This window comes from Physella acuta, unplaced genomic scaffold, assembly GCF_028476545.2.
Source record: "Physella acuta isolate Inbredline_101_S28 unplaced genomic scaffold, ASM2847654v3 ptg000503l, whole genome shotgun sequence".
Lineage (NCBI taxonomy): Eukaryota > Metazoa > Mollusca > Gastropoda > Physidae > Physella > Physella acuta.
Genome location: NW_026732022.1, coordinates 187,013 through 208,164, shown reverse-complemented (window position 1 = coordinate 208,164; position 21,152 = coordinate 187,013). Strand labels below are relative to the sequence as shown.

Here is a 21,152-nt window from a genome sequence, read left to right as displayed (position 1 = left end):
CTTAAGGTCATGAATAACCTCTAAAGTTTTAATGACGCTATTTTATCAGCATTGCACGAAGAAAACAAGAAATAAAAACCAACAAACATGTCGAAATGTCTGCCTATGTTTTACAATGGGTGGTTGATTCTAGCACTGAAAATGCGTTGACTGTAAATGATAACGACTCTGGCGTACATGAAGTTACAAGTGAAACAGGTGAGATAACTAAATTAAAAACACTATTAAATAGGCCTATAACTTGAATCGATTATATATATATATATATATATATATATATATATATATATATATATATATATATATATATATATATATATAATGTATACATATTATAAAAAATATAAATATATAATTTTACAAAGATTGAATGAAATAGTATTGTAGCGTTCGCCTGTTGATAGATAATTATAACAGTGCCTTGGATAGTAAATGTTAGCTTTTTTTTTATAAAGCAACAATCAAATATGACTTTGAATAAATGAGCTTTACTAATATGTTATCTAATGAAATTCTAATGATTGTTTGTAGGCTTAGCGTTCACATATTTAAAGTATTTGTACAGATATTCATTAACCGTTACAAAATGCTGATTTTATTTTATTTTATCAAGTTTTCAATTTTTATTGTAGTGCACCATGCACATTATTTAACAGATAATTCATTCAGGGACACGTTTTTAGACCGCATTCACATGTGCTATAAACAGATTTACTAATGCCTCTGTGTATCTATCTGACCAGAACCTCTCTAGAGAAAATAAAATAAAATAGAACATAAAACTATGGTAAATAGGTAAAAGGAAACGAACCTCAAATTTTAAACTTTGGAAAATAAAAAAATAAAAAATGACTTATTTGAACGTCTTAGACGAGACTGATATAAATGTGTATTAATTTCGTGTAGGTCTTGGTTACCATATAAATTATTATGGCAGTGTCTAGGTTGAGCGTCTAGGTGTAGGATTTAGATGTACGACTTTCGCATTTGTGCTGTCATTAGAAAATATGTATCTATTTAAAGTGAATATGTGTTTAATCTAAAACTCTAGTTTAGCTTAAATATCTAATGTAATTATAAGTAATGTAAATTTATAGTACATTTCTACAAGGTCATAACATTATTTCTCATTAAAATGTAGTGGTTTGAGGTGGACATAGTTATATACCATCAACTGGGTAGATTATTTCTCCATTTCTCGTTTTTTCAAATTTGATTTTCATTATTCCGCCCAATGTAAGTTGTACAAGAATGTAAGAATGTACGAAACACAAATTTAAAAACAATTGGCGTAGGGCCGTTATATTTCCCCCTCAACGGACTAGTAGGTAAGACAAGTTGAGAGCTTTGGCCTTCATTAATTTAAAAAAAATGAATATCGGATTCTATTTATATTTTGAAAGTAACTAAAATCAAAGCAAATAATAAAGTAAGAAATTATTTTACATTTTAATCAGTTTTTCACAAGACATTTTCTCGGCCTGGGTCATCTTTTTACAAAAAGATTAGCTGAAAGCACTCATTTAAATTATGGATTTTAAAGTATTATCAAAAAACCATTTTGTAAAATGTATGTAATTCATTCTGTCTGTTCAATTGTTTAAATGTTTAAATGATAAGTTTACTGGTGTTTGCTTTTTTTGTTAGCTCTAAAATTATATTGAACACGTCACTGTTCTTACAACATATTAACTGAATATTCATTTTCTGAACACAGATACAGCTTTTTTAACACCGAAAGCAACTAAACAGAATATCTCGAAAGCAGTTAAAAGGTTTGTTGAGAGAGACTCGATTGGTTTTTAGTGGGTGACGTAAAATCGAGTTTTTGTGAGAATTCAAGATTAGTAAATAAAAAGGGTTTAGTTTTAATAAATAGTGTAATAAAATGTTCAAATGCAAAAAATGTATGTATAGTTTTTAACAGAAGGCTAGATTTATTATAATGTAACTGTGACATTTATTTATCTATCCTTAAACATTTAAAACACAATCTTAAATCAGCGTTTTTATCACTACCATGAAATATTTTGTTTTATCCGTCATAATTAGATGCATAATTAGCAGATTATGAAATAATTAATTCTAGATATTATAATATAATGTTTTCAACATACTGCACAATAATAAATTTTATGTCTGATGGTCAACTCTTTAGATGTTTTTCAAAGCAATAAGATAAGATTATATATTAACCATTTGTGCCATTTGTAGTAAGTCTAGCAAAATATTTATCCGTATCCTACTAATTCCGTTTTCACAAAATTTAATATTTATTTCAATTTTGAAATTTTGGAATACATGTTAGATGTGGAAAAACATGTTAATCTAATTATTGGGTGAGGTATATATAATTAGATTTACATTTAAGATAAATTAATTTTATTTACATATAAGCAGCTTTTCAGACTAAATTTTTCAGTTCGGAATCAACGTCAGATGATGACAGTTTTGGATCGATTAGTGAAGTCAACAGTTTCAGCTCAGTTTCAACATCCGAGTGAGTGTTAACATTGCATGAAGTGTAGAAAAAATAGAAACAAATGCATCCAATATTTAATGTTATCTTTGGTTTACTTCAGTAAACGTCATTCATTATGTTTATTTAAATATTGGCATTGTGGAGCCTTTCTTTAGTAACAGGGCAAAAAAATTAATTCAAACCAATGTTTTCTTAATACTAATTAAAAAGAAAATAGTAGTTTTATGTATGTTGTGTGTAAAGCCTCAATTTCAAATAAAATAGTTCAATAAATTATTAATGATCCATTTTAGTACATAAACAACATCATTAAAAAACGACAGGAAAATGTTCAATACGTATAACTAAAAGTGTAATTTATGATTTGTATTCTATTCATTTTATAGAACGATACATTGAAAAATCTACATTTAAATGTATAATTTGTTATTAGGATTAAAAAAAGACTAAGTAATGCTACAAAAAACAACATTGATGAGCTTTCTTACACTGCAACACAATGGGTTAATGAAATGAACCCACCAATCTCGGTTAATGGAAATAGAGACTCTGGAATAGGTGACAATACAAGTGTTTCAGGTAAATAAAATAAATTATTTGCAGCTTTATGTTCCATATATGTATATATGTATGTGTGTGTATGTGTGCGTGCGCGTGTACGTGTGCGTATGGCCGTGTGTGAGTATTAAGCCACCATAGAAATGCCCATTTTTTTTTCAAAGAAGCTTTATTTTAGCTATTGTACGACGATTATAAAAAAAATTCAATATTTTCAATTTGGCCTAAGACGTAATCAATTAGTCGTGTTGAATTCCCATGCTACAAATATCCTTGAATATGTGTAATCAACTTTTCTAAAAAAAATCAGCAGTTAATCTGCTTCAATTTTAGTAAATGCCAAAAAAAATCATTTTGGACTTGCAAATTATGGTTTTTTTTTCGAATATAGATATAGTACGTGTAGTGTATTTTTCAAATAGTGAGAATGTTTATTAATTTAAAAGATAAATGTTTTAAGAACATTTTTACAAAATTAGCTTGATATAATAATATTTAATTTTCAAATGTATCATTAATACAATTTTAAATTAAATTCTAGTATGATGTATTCAAATGATTTATTAAATTTAAAAAAAAATCATCAATAGCTAATATATCAAACCCGAACCCTAAACCATAACCCTAAGGGCTCAAATAAATAAGAATAATTTTAAATAAATCATCCCCTCTTCTTTCACCGTTACACGTTGTTTAATTTAACAAAGACTAAATACTGTATACCACACCCCAATCCCCGCCACCCACCTCACCCTAATTAAAAAAAACTAAAATAATTTTTTCCTAGGTATTTTTAAGAAGAAAAATGTAACTTGATTGCTTATTACTTTGTATTTATATTTGTTGTTTTCTAACAGATGACGCGGAAGTCTTTGAGGAAACAGAGTAAATGTCTACTTCTTACAAGGAAAAGCTTTATAATCTCTTTTTTTTTGTGCAGCAACATCGTGTCCTTTGGGAAGTTATTGGGTTAAATATTTTCAAAATTATTGTTAAAGATAAAAAAAAATGCTTCTTCTTCTTTTCGTATGCAGATCTTGGATGTATAAAGTATAACCGAGTTCAAATGATTTATTAAATCCTCAGTTTGAAATAGTAGTAAAAATGGTTCTGTATTGATAAAATTGGCATTGGATACACTTTCTTTTTTTTTCAAATTTTTAACAGATCTTGAATGTGCAAAACCATTTTGAATAGAAGAAGAAATTGGTGACTGTTGTTTAAAAAAACTATTGTATAACGCTTTCACTGCGCACATGCTTCATTTCTATTGCAAGCTAAACATAATAGAAGTAAAAAATTTACTTCAATAACATCGTCCTTATTCTTTAAATATGAATATTATTTTATTATATAATTGAATTAATAATAAATTGCATAATAAAAATTACTAAAACAATTATCATTCAACTCATTACATTGAAATACCAACTGTTTGTCGAAAGAAAAGGTAACTTCAGATTAAAAAAAAAACTAAATGAATACATTTAATTTTACATATTATTTATTTCAAGACATTCAAGAAATATATTTCGTACAGAAATATATTTCGTACATGTTCCAATTGTTGTTCTCATTATATACCCACCCACACACACAGACACACACGCAAACATATATATATATATATATATATATATATATATATATATATATATATATATATATATATATATATATATATATACATATATATATATATATATATATATATAAATATATATATATATATATATATATATATATATATATATATATATATATATATAGTTTTAATTTAGAAACGTATGGATTTTATACTTAAGTTTGACTTTTTTTTAGAACAAGGCTGTTGAAATTATATTTTAAAGACTCTTTCTACTTTAAGAAAGTTACATGTTTCAACATATATTTTACCATCTAATAACAGTTAATTATACTGTGATTAGTAATTTGTAGGTTTTATCAATATTAATCTAACTTTTCAAATTTACATTTAAATAGTTCTCTGTTAGATGTTACTTGTTTAATTTTTCGACTTGAGTAGAAAATTAAGTTTGATTATCATTTTATTCGTGACAGATAAGAATCAAATTAAGTCAAAGTTACAATTAAACATAAACACAGTAATATACAATCGATTACATAAATAAGCCAGCGCACTACATTTAAATACCACATGTAAAATACACCCCTACAACAAACGTTCACCGACAATTTTTATGATTCGTTCTTATTAGTACCAAACTGATCGGTTACGTGTATATTACTTATATAATTTCTGTACGTATTCGTAAATATTAAATTTTTGCTATTTTAATTTTCAAGGGTAGTAATGTGTACATCATTTCAATAAATTTAGAAATTGAAATTCACGAGCTTAAATCGTAAGAGTTAATATTAATAAAAAATAATGTAAGTCCGTCCGTCTACAACTCAATTCATCCAGTGATACTACTTAGCTTGAACTTTCAAAGTATGTCTTTACATTCAGATATATTTAAATAACTTACTGTCTATTTTTTCTAAATTGTATTTACGTTCAATTAAACTCGTATTCTACTTGAGTCTCATTTCTTCGAAACATTGCTAAAAATAATTTAAAATAATTAAAAAAAGACATTTCATTATTGTATTTTGAAATAATTAGACTCTTGTATATGTTTATAGTGTGTAAAAATTTAAAATAACAACACAAAAAACGATAAACAGGCCCACTTTTTTAATAAAAATTATTTTTTTTGTCTGAAAAGCCATTTTTTAAACGCTGTGCAGTACCACATTACTTTATTTAATGAATGTGTATGGTAATTATTATATTGTATGTACAAAAGTGTCCCATTTTTGTACTGCAGCTAATTGTCACACTAAAGCCACAATTATGGGACGATTCTATTTTAAATAAATACTGTATTATCACGAAGCGTGTACTTTCGTTGTTGGCTGTTAACATTTTTTAAAAATCAAATTAAATAATGTTTAAGTGGAATGTTCAAACTCAAGAAAAGCAAATATTTTTTATCTTATTTTCTGAGGACAAAAGAAAGGAAAACATTTGAAAAATAATATTTGTTATTTTAACTACATCCAGTATACTATTTGCAGATTGGCTCTAACGTTTCAATACAATAGGTTATAAAAAGTATACAAATTACTACCTAACTTAGTTAACACATCATTCATATTATGCCAGCTTTGCCCCAAACAAATTGGTAGCCTACTACTAATCTGTTTTATTGTGATGTTTATGTTTTACATACACTAAAATCTTCTATGTCTGTATTGAACATAATTGTAACTGCAATCGTTATAATATGTATTTAGTAAACTGAATTAAAGTTAAGAAATAGAAATTTGCGAAACAGTTACCTAGTCTTAAATTGTAATATTTTTGCCAAATATTTTTGTTGAAATTTTTTAACTAAAATACTGTGCCCCCTCTTCTGTATCGTTTGAAACTGGAAAACAATATTGTTTCGATTTCCAAGAACATAATGTATACAAATATGCCTAAATAAATATAAAATTGTATCCTTATTTAATTTCACGATTTTTTTCTATGGAGCATCCCCCACTCCCATCCCCGATTCAATTTGGTTCCATCTAAGGAAAATTCATTTATAATAATTTTCAGATCAGTTTATATTTTTACGGGTTGCTACCTCTATTTACGCCGAATCTAAAAAAAAAACATTCTGAATTATCAGGCTCAGGCGACGCCACACAAATATAATCTGATCTTAACAATATTTTAAGTTGTTACTTTTTTTTTTAAACAAAATGAAACCCAGTTTAAGGGGTAGGGGTGTGCCTTGTTTTAAACCCTACTTGAACAAACTAACTATAGCAAAACTGCTAAAACAGGATAACTTAGCGTCTTGATCCGCACCATCCACATAAAAGTAAAGTTCTTGTCCTTTCTTCATGTCAACAACCACTGACCCAGCAGCGCTTGTGTGGGCAGATTTAACTTCGATAACATTATACCACATGTCACGGGCCCAGATGCCAACTCTAATGAGTTTGTCTTCCCATTCGTGTAGAGTGACACAGACAAGATATAAACCATCGTGTGGTGATACAAATGTTCCTGTTGTTTGGTTGAAGTTTTGACTGTTATATTCCCGTACATCACCAAATCTTGAAACAATTGACCCTCGACTGACAGCTGTGTCACCTTTCAATTGTATATGACACGCATATCTGTTACAATCTCGTGTGTCTGTTGAGTATGAAAAATAGGCATTAGCTCAGAATCTGCACGCTTTTAAAGATTCATTTATAGTATAGTTGTGTTTGATTATGTAGAAAAGTTACAATGTGGTTGTAATAACGTTAGTTACCCGTCATATAAAATGATTCACAGTTGAAATTAGAGCAGTTGCTATTGTTTGGTTGATATATTTCCAAAGTCATGAACATAAACAAATAAATAATTAATTTCTGTTATAACTCACTGAGGTAAATATTATAAATATATGCTATATTGTTTTTTTATTTTATTTTAATGTATCCACTCTTGCACATATTATTCAAACAATAGTTTAGTATCCTCATTGTTAGTAGTGTACGTTTGCCGTTTCCTATGTATTTAAACTATTAGTTTAGTACCGTCTCATCAAAACTGTGAACGCCACAAGTTTTAAACGAGTACATGTGAAAATGAAAAAAAAAGCGCAGAGAGAAATATAAAGGTCATTAGGGAGATAAGCAGTCACGATAATCAAACGATATAAAATTGTTCACTATTAAGTAGATATAAGTGCAACTATATTCAGTGAATTTAAAATAAATTGTATTATGCTTTGCGTAACAGTCAAGATAGTAATTCAATGTCCCATACCCCCGCCCCCTGCCGACGTCCAAAGTAAGCTCCCACCTGCTTTTAAAAACAAATTACACTTTATAAAACAAGTTAATTTCTTTACATTCTCCTACACAATGTTTTTATATAAAATGTGTTTATGTAAACACTTTTTCTAAATAATAAACGTAACGTAAACAAACTGTGTGCCATTTTGGGGGCTGGAACCAATGATGGCGTTTCATAAAAGATAATGGGAAAAATTATTATATTCTATTTTAATAAGCTGATGTAATTAAATCATGTCTATATCCCTAGTTGCCATCTCTCTTAGTGTTATATAAGAATATACGAGAACGTTTAGGGGAGATCATTCCCGCTTTTTTGCATTTATATTAATAATTTTAAATGTATTTCTTTTTATGGCTGTGTCAATCTAAATTATGGTTTATTTTAATAATACGTAAAAAATTAATTGTTTTTGAATTTGCTAAGTGACGGTTTGGTGACGTCATTTAAAAGCAGACTAGCATAAATGCGTGTTAAAACATTTTAATTCGTATTTAGCATAGCAACATTTTATACTAATCGCAATTTCTTTAACATTCTGGACTTCACATAACCATGTTTTAACAGCGCGAACTTTAAAAAAAAAGGATTATTCACATTGGAGTATATGTCCACCATACAATAAACACCACATTTTTGTATTACTACAGTTTTAAAACTAAATGGAATTTGTACTGCTTTATAAAAACATACCGATCGTATGAATATCTCTTGATAGCCTTTTTATCTCACTTTCAATGACCTCCAGCTTAAATTTAAAAAACATTTTTTTAAAAGTTATCAAATTAAATATTATAGGTAACAAACTCAACTTGTGGATCTATTGATATTGATAATTATAACATATTACATACATAATATAATGTTATAACTAAGAGTTTTGTCGCTAATTACAATACATTTGATGGCATCTGAAACGAATAATTAGAAACTTGATTTAAAGAAAAACGTTAATGTGCATAAGAGTTTTAAGCAAAGGTTATAAGTTTTGGAATGTTCATTTATTTTTATCAAAATCACAAAATATGTTTATATTAAAGAACTTCACCTTCTTTAAATGTTGTTCTCTATCTTCGAATCTTTGGTTAACCATTTGAATCATTTTGTCAAAAGGCATCAATCTTTGTTCTAGGAGTTTGTACACCACGCTGTGCTGTGATTTTAAAACAAAAAGAATAAGTATGTCATTTTAAATGCAGATATCATAATATATAAAAGACCTTGTGCGCATTTGTCTTTCCCTGTCTCTCTCTCTCTCTCTCTCTTTCTCTCTGTCCGTCACATATTTTCCAAAGCTATAAATTCAGTATCTTCAGCGATACATGGAGAACTTAAAGATACGGACTTTTATTAAAAACATTTATGTGGGTATATGAAATGTATCAACTAAATTTTCTTTAAAGAAGGAAAAAAAATATTTTGTAATGTAAAAACACAACTTTAATTATTCAACCAGCGAGATTTGTGACAAGAACGTTCTAGAGAACATGTAAGTAACACAAAACTATCACTGGCAAATAAAATGACATCACAAGATACAAATAGAAAAAAAACCCTTATTGAACAATGGAAACTACATAAGTACACAACACCAATGGCTTCAGTGATTGTAATATAAAAATATAATTACAAATTTAATGTCAAACAAAATGCAGGATACTAATGACGTCATTTTAAATAAGATTCGCTTCCCACATCTTTCAATTCTAGAATATGATTTTATTTCGATTTATAGATCTACTTATCAATACGCATGCTATGAAATGCATTCCATTTTCTCGGCTAAAAATTGTAAAAAAAAATAGTTTGAAAAATAAAATACTATTAAATAGTCGGGTTTTAAAAGAAGTCACTTAACCCGTGTGGGCATTTAATATGCTTTGGTGTTGACTAATAATATTCAAATTTGTTTTAATTTTTCTAATTGGTATTGGTAGCCTATGCTATTTTTAATGTGTAAGAGTCTTAACTATTTAGTTATTTCTTTGGTCTGTCACTAATATCTTTCAATGTGCAGTAAAGCACATTGTGTTTTGAACAATAACTATTTTATAAAATACATATCTCAAACATGTATAACATTTATAAAGTATAGGCCATAAAACAACGGTTCAAAACAATTTCAGTTTCATAATGTAAACACTTATAGGCTCAGCTGTTTAGTGTTGTGTCCAGATTTAAACTTGAAATTACAGATGAGTTTAAGAATGGTTTACACAAATATTTCGAAAATGTAATTTTAATTTGACGTACCTTTAATTCTAATTTATCAATCCTGTTTGATGTGTCGGCCATTATTTTGCTATTATCTGTGTAAACTTGCATCTCTGAATTTATTTTCTGTAAGCTGTTTTCATATTTTTTTCATATCTAGACACATTTTCTCTAGTGTTTTGTTTGACTTGGCATCTTTTTCTTTTAAACATTCAATTTCTTTGTTCAGCTCCTTTACTTTGTTATCTTGTTCACTCATTTGTTTTCTGAAGTTTTTAAAATTCTGCTTTTGTTTTTTGCTGAGTTGTTCAATTCTTGTTGTCCAGTCGCTCTGTTCTGTTATCAAGATTTCTCTCCATTGTTTCAGTTCTGACACGTCATATTCAGTCTTTTGTTTCGTTTCTTGAAGAGAAACTATAGCCTTCTCAACAAGTTTCACTCGATGTAACAAATCTGATTTGAATAAGACTGATTATATTTTATATGTATATTGAATACAAGGTTTAAACCCATTTCAGAAAGAAAATGAGAGAAGCTTCCAAAGACTAGTAACAACATTTTTTAAATTAAACTAGTGTATTCTAACAGCTTTTTAAACGTAGTCAATAAATGTTTAGGCGACATTAGTTGCAACACCTATTAAACTTATATTTGTTCTTTAGTTTAAAAAACGTTCTCGCCAGTTTGAGATTCATTGGTGTCTGTTAGACCAGGTTCTTGTGTTGTACAAGTGTCGTAGTAGACTGCATGTTGTATTCTGTAAAAAAAAATGTTTGGTCTAACGATGGGTTATTTGAAACTTTTTAAAAGGTCTTTCATTGGTAAGAATCTTTAATTTAATTTAGAAAAAAAATCTAAAACAAATATGTTTATATCAAGACCGAAAGTAACACTCAGTTTAAACTTTGATTTGATTAGCTACATGCTTAATCAATCTAAAATAAATATATTAACCAATATGTGTTTAAAAAAAACTCTTGCTTTGTGTATGCTTAACATAAAATAAACACTATTCTCCAAAATAATAGCTAAATGCCATGCCTAAATTTTCTGTTATATGTTACAGAATTTATATTTCAAAACTGAGAGTAAAGAAATAAAACCAAAAGCTGAACATAGCACTTAGGCTGCCAATTCTAAAAGCAAGATACAGATGTAAGTTTACCAGCTATAATATCTAGATGTTCTATCAATGTAGCATTGGCGGATGTTACTATGGCAACTACATCTTTAAATGTCATTTCAGTGTCAGACGTTTTATCCATCCAGTTCCTGGCTTTTAGTTTGATCTAATTAACTAGAACAAATAGATTAGTAGATAAATAGTTTTCTAATCTTGATACATGTTTAGTTTATAAATGCTCGTTTTTAGTAGGCATCAACCATACAAGAAAATATAAATATTTTAAATACAATTTACAATTCACATAAGTTCGATTTAAAGTATATAAGTACATTAAAAACATATACATTAGACTCACCTGTATAATAAAATGACTTAAATTACTTTGTAGATGAACATGCATCTTCTCTAACTGTTCCAACAAAATGTTCAAAGATTCATGGGTGGGGTTGTACTCAGACATCTGCATGTAAGTAATAGATAGGCTACATAAATGTTAATTTGAAAGTAACATCTGCATGTGTTTTATAAAGTGGCACCTCTACACTGCTTACTGATAAAGTGATCATAAATTCATATGACTCTTAATAACATACAGTGGCTCCTTAATGGAGCGTCAAATCGCGTAGAAATCTTTGATAGATGAGGTATTGAATAGTCTAAGTGTGGCTCAAAAAAAAAGTAGTGACTGGTAAAAAGCGCCACCAACCTTTTCAACTGGTGCTGCGGTGGGGGGGGGGGGGGAGATTTTTAACAAACGCCCAAAAAAATAAGATAAGTGAGTAGGGGCACACAATTAAGAATTCGCACCGGGCCGGCTTGGGATGCTGCGCCTCTGATAACATAATTATAAATGCAGATGCAATAGTTCCAGTGAAATATTTAAACTGCGAGACACAAATGTTACGTAATTTCGCATTTTAGCGCCTCGATATATGACATATCGTGGTGCAATTTCGCATTTAAACTTCACACACGTTAGTCAATGTGTAAATAATTAAAACAACGTGTATGAGAACTACAATTGTTTACTTACCCTTAGATCGAAAGTTGTTTTGATGAAATATATTTCTTGTTGTGGCTGATCTACACGTAATTAAATCATCACTATAAGAAAGATAACTCTAATAATGACAACGCGTTTCGGGAAAGCCCACTATTATTTAAAGGAGGAAGTTCTGCAACTCTACACAATTCTAGTCCTTTGATTCCTCACAACAAAAATACGCCTACTTAAGGTACTGCTAATCTTTAATCTATTTCATCTATTTTTAAAATAGCATTTCCTTTTAATCTAACCAAAAAAACTTAAAATAATGAATTTTAAACTAAATCAAAAGCTCTTCTACTTTAATTCTTACTAAGCTATTCTTATTATTTTTTAAAGTATAAAGCTTGATAATAATTTCCATAAAAATATACTTATTAATAGAAAAGAATGTAGGTCGTTTTATTTAAAACGTATTTTATTACTGTATAATTAGGCAATTCATAGATAAATATTAAATAGTTCATCACAACGCTGGATAGATAATGAAAGTGAAAATCGGAAATACCCAAGTGTATAATTTTAGCAAAGTTTAGTAGTTAAAGGATTTAACTATGACGAATGAGCGCAGTGGATTTTGTTATAAAAAATACGTTATGTTAACAATACCTCCACTATCAGATCCTATTCCATGATACTTTACGATATAGTCATCTACATATTGACGGACATTAATAACATGTGCACTGGACTTACTATTCTAATGAAAACAAATAGGCTACATATTATCATAAAATGATCTAAATGAATCGACTTTAGATCAGTGCTTCTTCCGGCTTTCTTCTCCGGGGGAGAGGGGGTGGCACTTAATTTTTTTTTTGGGTGGAGGTGAGGCGGGAGAACTAAAATTCCAAGGGGTGGGAGGGGTGGGGCACCTACTGTTAAAAGTATATATTTTCGATGTTTCGTTTGGGGGCGGTAGATTATCATAGGGGGGGGGGGGGGGTAGCCTACTTAGTGATGATGACAGAGTTAATATTTTTTTTTTTTAATATAGTGTTATTAACATTTAGATGCCTTCAAGAATTCACTTCAAGTTTGTTACAGAGCGCATGAAATATTTGGAATAACAGATAAAATTTCTGGAACCTGTTTTGGGAAATATGAAAAAGGTAAGTCATTACAAACTAAAAATTCTTCGTTATACTTAAAATGTAAAGATCATTTTATTCACGATAAAGTAGGTTTAGAGTTTTTCGAAGTGCATGTGTTAAAAAACACAGAACAACCACACGTGTTTAGGAATAAAGCTCTGCCACACGTGGCAACTTGAAAATATTGTTGTTGTTTGCTTTAACCAGGTTGTTGCAAAAAGTAAGGCGTGGCTAGAAGAAAAAACTGACAAATCATCTGTCAGCTACATCGAGCTATCACAAGAACTGGACACAGCAGCCACGGTCTTGTTGGATGTGACGTCACATATTTCAAGTCAATACTCCAATAGTTTTTATAATTTAAAATCTCAAAGCCGCCTATGGTCAGTGGCGTAGCGAGGTCGGGTTTAACCCGGTGCGGCACTTAATGGTGTCACCCCCCAGAGTAGTATCGACCCTTCCCGGGGACAAACTTTCGATTTGCACCCCCCCCCCCCTCAAACTTTCAATTTGCACCGCCCCCCTCAAACTTTCGATTTGCAACCCCCCCCCCCCCTCAAACATTCGATTTGTACCCCCGCTCGAGTTTTCCTCTATATATTTTGCTATTTTTTGCCTTGGTGTCACCCCCCTAAATGGTGTCACCCGGTGCAGTCCGCACCCCCCGCCCGCATCCCTCCCCCCTCGCTACGCCTCTGCCTATGGTAATGTAGTCTCTGTGTTCAGTAATGAAGTGTTGGAACTATTTGTGTTTGCTTAAATTTAGATGATAATCAAAGTTTTTTTTTCATCAGAACATTACATGGTTGGCGTTATAGTTTGAACTAGCTAAACCAGTAAAACTTATTGTGTGTACTATAGTATCCTTGTTCAATTAAACTGCAATTAAAATAAAATTATAAATGCGATTCCACCAGGCGAGGACAACATGGATGTCAACAAACCAACGCCATCTTTACCACAGCCTGACACACAGACAACAGCATCATTTTTAACAGTAGAATCAACAAGACAACTCAAGACACAAGTCACACATACAGCGGGTATATTATAGTATGCTTTGGTGTAACACGTTAAATAGCATCATCATATACTCGATATAATTTTAAAATATGTACAAGTATTGTATTTTGTAAAAAAATGTACGATTGATACCTTGGTTTTGTTTAATTTTTATCACACTTTTTTTTCAAGATTTCGGTATTTTAAATTTCAAACTTATATTTGTGAATATTCTCAGTTGAAGAACATCCTAACCTAGAGCGAAGACTCGCCTATATTGAAACAACACTGTCTTCACTACAGGACACACAACACAAGTCTACAGATGACATATCAGAAATAAAACAATGGAGAGACAACTTTGTAACAGAACAGAGTGACATGGGGGTAAACATTGAACAACTGACTAAAAAACAAAAGCAGAATTTTAAAAACCTCAGAAAACAAATGAGTGTACAAGATAACAAAGTAAAGGAGCTGAACAAAGAAATTGAAAGTTTAAAAGGGAAAGAATCCAAGTCAAACAAAACACTAGAGAAACTGTCTCTAGATATGATAGAGCATGAAAACAAATTACACAAATTAAACATAGAGATGAATGATCACACAGATAAAACAGCCAGTATAAAAAAAGAAATTAAAAGACTTTCTGATCTGATGGCTGCCTTACAAGAAGAGAGTTCTAAAACCATACTGAATACATCAACACAAATAGAAAAGGTAAAATTGCTAATTATGTGTGTACACAATTTTACACATACTGGCCAGATAACTTATTTCACATGTAATAACCATGTTAAATCAAAACTCAACATAGTAGCTTTGTCGCCAGTTATACTTTAATATTATTACTAGATTTAAAACACATGTTTATGTTAGTTTTTATGTCAAGTAAAAGTAATCAAAATTTTAATGCATTAATTGACTCTTCTGGTCTTTAGCACAATGTGATGTACAAACTACCACAACAGAGATTGATGCCTATTGACAAACTGATTCAAGTCTTTAACAAGAACTTGGAAACTAGAGAAGAAAGAAAAACGAGGGTATATGTATAGTGATTTTATTAAACATTAAATTGCGATGTTGATAAATCCGCCCTTAACTATTAACACTCTGTTAATAAACCAGTTGCTAACATATGTTTTCATAAATTAAGCAATACATTTATAATTTTTAAAAACATTGAATTATGTTCTACACTTACAAGTTGCCAGCTATTATATGTTCTACGTAACTATGTGACTTCTTCATTAATTTTATAAAATATATATTTTAGGTGCAAAATATTGAAGATGCCATTTCAAAATTGTCCAAAGATTTGAATCTAATAGGTACGTTTTTAAACAAATGAAACCGCCAGACAGACCATAACGTGATGTTCGTTGGGCAGACAGACCATAACGTGATGTTCGTTAGACAGACCATCACGTGATGTTCGTTAGCCAGACAGACCATAACGTGATGTTCGTTAGCCAGACAGACCATAACGTGATAAAGAATGGAACATTTCACTCACCCATAGTGCCAGTCTCTAGACCCGTGGGTTTCCGTCAGGTGTTTGTTTCCTCACCTGGTACATTACACCACCTGGTATGTCGGGGGTCGACCTACAGCGGTCTGCCCTAGTACAGTAAGACATTTACAGAACTGCGGTTTGTTTTCTGCTAGTTCAGGGGTCGGCAACCTTTTGAGCCGAAAGAGCCAAAAGTTACAATTTACAACATTACCCGGCTTTTAAAGAGCCACTAACATTTTTATGTCAATATATCAATAGTACATATATAATCCTTTACAAATATCATACTAACTAGCCGTCCCGGCCAGGCCCTGCTCTGGCTTCTGTGAAAAACCTTTCTGTTAAAGACCATCACCTGTGTGTTTAATCATCATAAACCCGGCATTGCCCACTCAAACCACAACCAACCAAAACCAAAACAACAAAACGCAAACATAACGCTAACACAATTACAAATACAAACGAAAACAAAAACCTAACAATAAACCCAACCACAACCACAAACACCAATACAAACACAAAGAAAAAACAAACAAAAAAGCAAACGAAAACAAAAACCTAACAACAAACCCAACCACAACCACAAACACCAATACCAACCAATAACAACACACACACAAAAAATGAAAAAGCAAACGAAAACAAACCAAATCCAAACGCAAAAACCAACCAAAAACACAAATACAAACCCAAAGAAAAAAACGCAAACAAAAACGAAAAAAGAAAGAACAAAAACGAACCAAATCAAACCGCAACCACTAACGCAAACCCAACGGAATCGCCTGTTTTAGCTTAATAAACGACTATAGTACCCCAACTTATTCATAGTCTTTTGTACTCACTTAAACGAACGCGCCTGTTTTAATTTAATGAATAATTTTAATACTCCAAGCTTATCCGTAAAATACCTACAACATTTGCACTTGATCAATCCCCGCTAATTATGTAATTATTTTTTTCTCAACACCAAAACAAAGTAATAAAAAGTAAATTCTTTTCCACTAATGCAATGGTTTTATAAAGGGAAGTAATTGTGTTTTCCTAATTTATCAAAGGGAAGTAAGTGCTATAGGACTAAATAAAGACATAATTAGAATTTTTTGTAAAAGATGATATTTTTTTAAAACTTGTGTTTAATGAAGATGCCGAAAATTATTACTTTCAGTTTGATAAATGAAAATTATTTCCCAAAACTTTCAATATTAATTTTTTAACTCATAAATTTAGACCATAAGGACTTTAATTATCTAACACTTTAATCCATCAAATTATGTCAACGACAAACATGTATTTTTACATACAGAATTGAGCTTTATATATTAGATTTAAAAAAAAAGCTTTGAATATTTGAATGTATGAAATAATCTCATTTGAATTTGTGTTGAGAGGATCTACTATGTAAGCAAGAGTACTTGCATTTGTTATAAAGTGCTCAAATCTCTCAGTGAAAACATCCCTCATTTTGTTTATATTAATGCTGAAGTGATTGAATAGTAGCTTTGGTTTTATAACGATTTTTTTTTCAGATGTTTTTCTAATTAAGTAATTTACCGCTCACCATGTATTCAACAAAAAAAGTATTTTTTTCCGAAACAAACCACTTCTTCAAGCAAGAAATAGACTGGGTTTTTTTCCGTTCAGTTTTACACTTAGCTGGTTTAGTTTCTTTGTGATATCCACTACGAAGTTGAATGTTTCGATTCGGAATGGACAATGTAATAGGAAGTACACTGAGATAGGGAGTAACTAAATATACTAATATAATATTGAATGGGTATTGTTTATATCTTATGTTATATCGTTTATTACCGAGTGTTGCAGACTAATATTTGTATGAGTTTTGAAAATAAAATAATTATTAATATTTGTGCATGGAGCTGAAGAGCCGCAACTGGACACCCAAAGAGCCGCATGCGGCTCGCGAGCTGCAGGTTGCCGACCCCTGTGCTAGTTACATATTACGTGACGAGATACACTCGTACTAAACTAATATCTTCAATTTGTACTATACGTTAAACTAACCTAGGGTGATACTAAACTAATATTTGAAATTTGTAGTCTTAGTTACAATTATGTAAATTTAATGGATACTGATCATCCACATTTTAATTTTTGAAAATGTAAATGCACATTGTATGATTCAAATAGTCAGAGCATTTATGAAATTAAACATATAAAGCATACATATGTTTTCTAATCAACAGAGTCACGTGTATGTAACAGATATGCTTGTTATGTAAGGCTTGATGAGCCCACACCTGTCAGTACTGGATCAATTATTTCAACATTTGGTAAAGTACGTGAATATAACGGTCAACATTTTAATCAAACAACAGGTAAATTTGTATCACCACATGATGGGCTATATCTTGTCTGTGTAACTCTACATGAAAGGGAAGATAAACTGATTAGAGTTGGTGTTTGGGCTGGAGACGAGTGATGTACGGCTACAGAAGTGAAATGTGCCGACACTAGCGCTGCTGGGTCAGTGGTTGTTGACATGAAGAAAGGTCAAGAACTTTACTTTCGAGTGTTCCTCGCAGATCAAGACGCAGCTTTATCCTGCTATAGTAGTTTTATTATCGTTAGTTTATAGAAGTACAACACGAAATATGGTGGATGCTAAATTCTCAAACAATAAAATATGTAACCATCATGTAATACACACGCTAACAACTTACTGTTTTTGTAGACTACATGTCTACACAAACTTAAGTGGTTTATATGTTATTCGTTTAGTCATCATTTGGGAGTTCTAGCTTATTCAATGTACTCACCAATAATGTGTCATACTTGACGACACTAAGCTCATATCTCTAATAGACTATAAGACTGCTCTGTTTAAATATCTTTTATCAGTATGTGAGCACTAGGTATATGGTCTAATCATAATTTTCATGTTAATTGTTAAAAAAAATACTTATACCTTGAACTACATGATTATGAACTATTTAAAAAAACGATTGTTAGAATTAATTCACTTAACAAACACTAATTTGTTATAAATTTTAAAGAATTTTTTTATTATTATACTGCAAAGAACTGTTGTCATTTTGATCACTACTGCCTTTAGTTTGAAAAAAAAATATTTCCGTGTTATTATTTTTTTGATGTATTCAATAACATTGTGACTGTACATTCACATACATTAACACATATAATAATTAAAACATCTTTTTAGTTATCAAGTGTATATATATATATATATATATATATATATATATATATATAGTGTGTGTGTGTGGTTATTCCTGTATATGTATTTGTATATATATATATGTATGTTAGCACAGAGCCTTACATCGCAAAATCAAAAAGCTCAGCTGTAGTGAGAATCAAATCTGCAGCACAATGTTTACAATCTTTGAAGTTTTTTCCGATCTGTCTATTTTAGTTGAGACTTTCAACAAATATAAATCATGTTTATCTGTTTCATTTGATATTTTCATTTTAATTTTAAATTTAATACTATACCAAACACAAACAAATTAAACGACGCTATGTCTAATGGGTCTATGACGTCACACCCCTACGTTATTATCCCCGTTTTCAAGAAATGGATCTCATGATTGCTTTCACTGAAGTCGCGGTTTCGGTCCCTTTCCTAAATTAGCCTCGATAACTAGGGACTAATACTCATCTAGGTGAAAACCACCTAAATGAAACAAGTGCTGCCTAGTACTTTGTTCTTTATATGAACAAATGCTATGGAATCCAAGCCAGAAATAAAAGCAGGATGTACACAGTTTTAGCGTGCAATATGGCGCATATTATTTTGACACATGAAGATGTATTAGTTATATTAAAAAATTTAGGTTAAATCTGCCCAGACTAACACTGCTCATTAAAATTAAAAGGAAATTAAACGGATCTAACTACACATTGACTAACACAACGTACTTTTTACAGTAGTTGGCTGGTGTTGTATTTTTGGTTTTACAATAAAATATCACAATTATTTCTATTTGTTTTATATCTTCAACAACGTTTAGAACCAGCGTTTTCTGCCCAACACGTGAGAGCTAAACCAAATCTTGTGTGTGTGAGCTAAACCAAGTCTTGTGTGTGTGTGTGAGCTAAACCAAATCTTGTGTGTGTGAACTAAACCGAATCTTGTGTGTGTGAGAGAGCTAAACCAAATCTTGTGTGTGTGAGCTAAACCAAATATTGTGTCTGATGCTTACTAACACATGCACACTAGAGTACACATAAATGCTTGCACATACGTGCTCACATGTGTATATGTGCACTCGAAATTTTGTATGCATGCTTGCGGTGACGCACATATGTTGTTATACTGTAAGGATTTGATTAGGTGCAGTATTCTAGACGGAGATATAAAAAATATTGTTTTTTATAAGGATTTATGAAAACATCTTTTATTTTCGTAAACCAATAAAAAAAACTATTTAAAAGTATTTAATATAAATGTAATTAATACAACTTTGACAAAATATTCACTTTATTTTTTAATTTAGTAGATGACATTCTGTAAAATCAAACTGGCATCAGTGGCTGTTGGAGTAACTGGATTAATCATAGTTTGCACCTGTTTGTGTACATGTTTGCGACAACCTTGTATAACAGTCCAGTTCTTCTACCGCGCTAGTGTAGGTTACTTCTTTGTACTTTTATATAGTTGCTAAATCGTAGTTTGTGTACGAGTTTGAGATTTAGAATCGCCTGTCTTTGTGTAGATATTGCAGATATAATAAAACTCTAGTGTTAACGAGCCAGTGTTTTATTTAGTTTTGTGTTTTTTACTCGTGTGTGTTTGTTTGTCTTTAGGTTGTGCGACACATTTGTTTAAACGCCACGCTTATCAGTAAATTCACAACAGTAATATATAACAAATATGTTACATTATGTATTACATATTTAAAAAATATTTTTTACGGTTCACAGAAACACTTGTAGCTATATGAATTACCAAGGATAGACACACCTCGGCTTCCATGCTACGTGTCATCTACATTCGTTATCTCTGGATAAACATTCGGAAGCTATATATATATATATATACGCCTACGCACACAGATATCTAGAAATAATCAAACATTTTAACATTCTTTTGTGAATATAGTGTAATCTATAAATTAAAATTAAAAAAATGTGTTTAAACATGCAACTTTAAAGATTAATAACTATTTTCCTAATATTTCTCTTTCAAGCGGCAAACTTTGAACTTATTTTAAAAAATATAAAGAAACCTTCAAGGGAACTTATCAAGATACGTATACATTGAAATATAATTTATTTG

The 21,152-nt window shown here is 30.3% G+C and overlaps 2 protein-coding genes across 2 annotated transcripts in view; one reads left to right on the top strand and one right to left on the bottom strand.

The window, feature by feature from the left end:
* The window catches only part of LOC131944704 (paramyosin), a 36,939-nt gene extending 18,437 nt beyond the window's left edge, over window positions 1-18,502 (top strand). Inside the window, exons 3-8 of the mRNA XM_059305498.1 lie at window positions 13,579-13,705; window positions 14,289-14,414; window positions 14,612-15,093; window positions 15,315-15,419; window positions 15,653-15,707; window positions 18,097-18,502. Of these exons, the coding sequence (XP_059161481.1) occupies window positions 13,579-13,705; window positions 14,289-14,414; window positions 14,612-15,093; window positions 15,315-15,419; window positions 15,653-15,707; window positions 18,097-18,332 (1,131 nt within the window). The 3' untranslated portion in view covers window positions 18,333-18,502. The remainder of the gene's footprint in view (window positions 1-13,578; window positions 13,706-14,288; window positions 14,415-14,611; window positions 15,094-15,314; window positions 15,420-15,652; window positions 15,708-18,096) is intronic.
* Window positions 6,766-10,559, bottom strand: LOC131944705 (uncharacterized). Its single transcript, XM_059305499.1, has 4 exons — window positions 10,146-10,559; window positions 8,941-9,045; window positions 8,586-8,640; window positions 6,766-7,241 (listed from the first exon to the last, which is right to left on the bottom strand). The coding sequence occupies exons 1-4, from the start codon at window positions 10,215-10,217 to the stop codon at window positions 6,844-6,846; spliced, it is 630 nt and encodes a 209-aa protein (XP_059161482.1). The 5' UTR covers window positions 10,218-10,559; the 3' UTR covers window positions 6,766-6,843.
* Window positions 18,503-21,152: the final 2,650 nt, after the last annotated feature.

What these genes read in the sequence shown, in the direction of transcription:
- LOC131944705 (XM_059305499.1), bottom strand. Translation starts at nt 10,217, where the DNA reads ATGCAAGTTTACACAGATAATAGCAAAATAATGGCCGACACATCAAAC. An exon ending in GAGAACAACATTTAAAGAAG is followed by an intron (nt 8,641 to 8,940) that starts GTGAAGTTCTTT and finishes TTTAAATTTAAG; the next exon opens with CTGGAGGTCATTGAAAGTGA. An exon ending in AAGAGATATTCATACGATCG is followed by an intron (nt 7,242 to 8,585) that starts GTATGTTTTTAT and finishes CATACTCAACAG; the next exon opens with ACACACGAGATTGTAACAGA.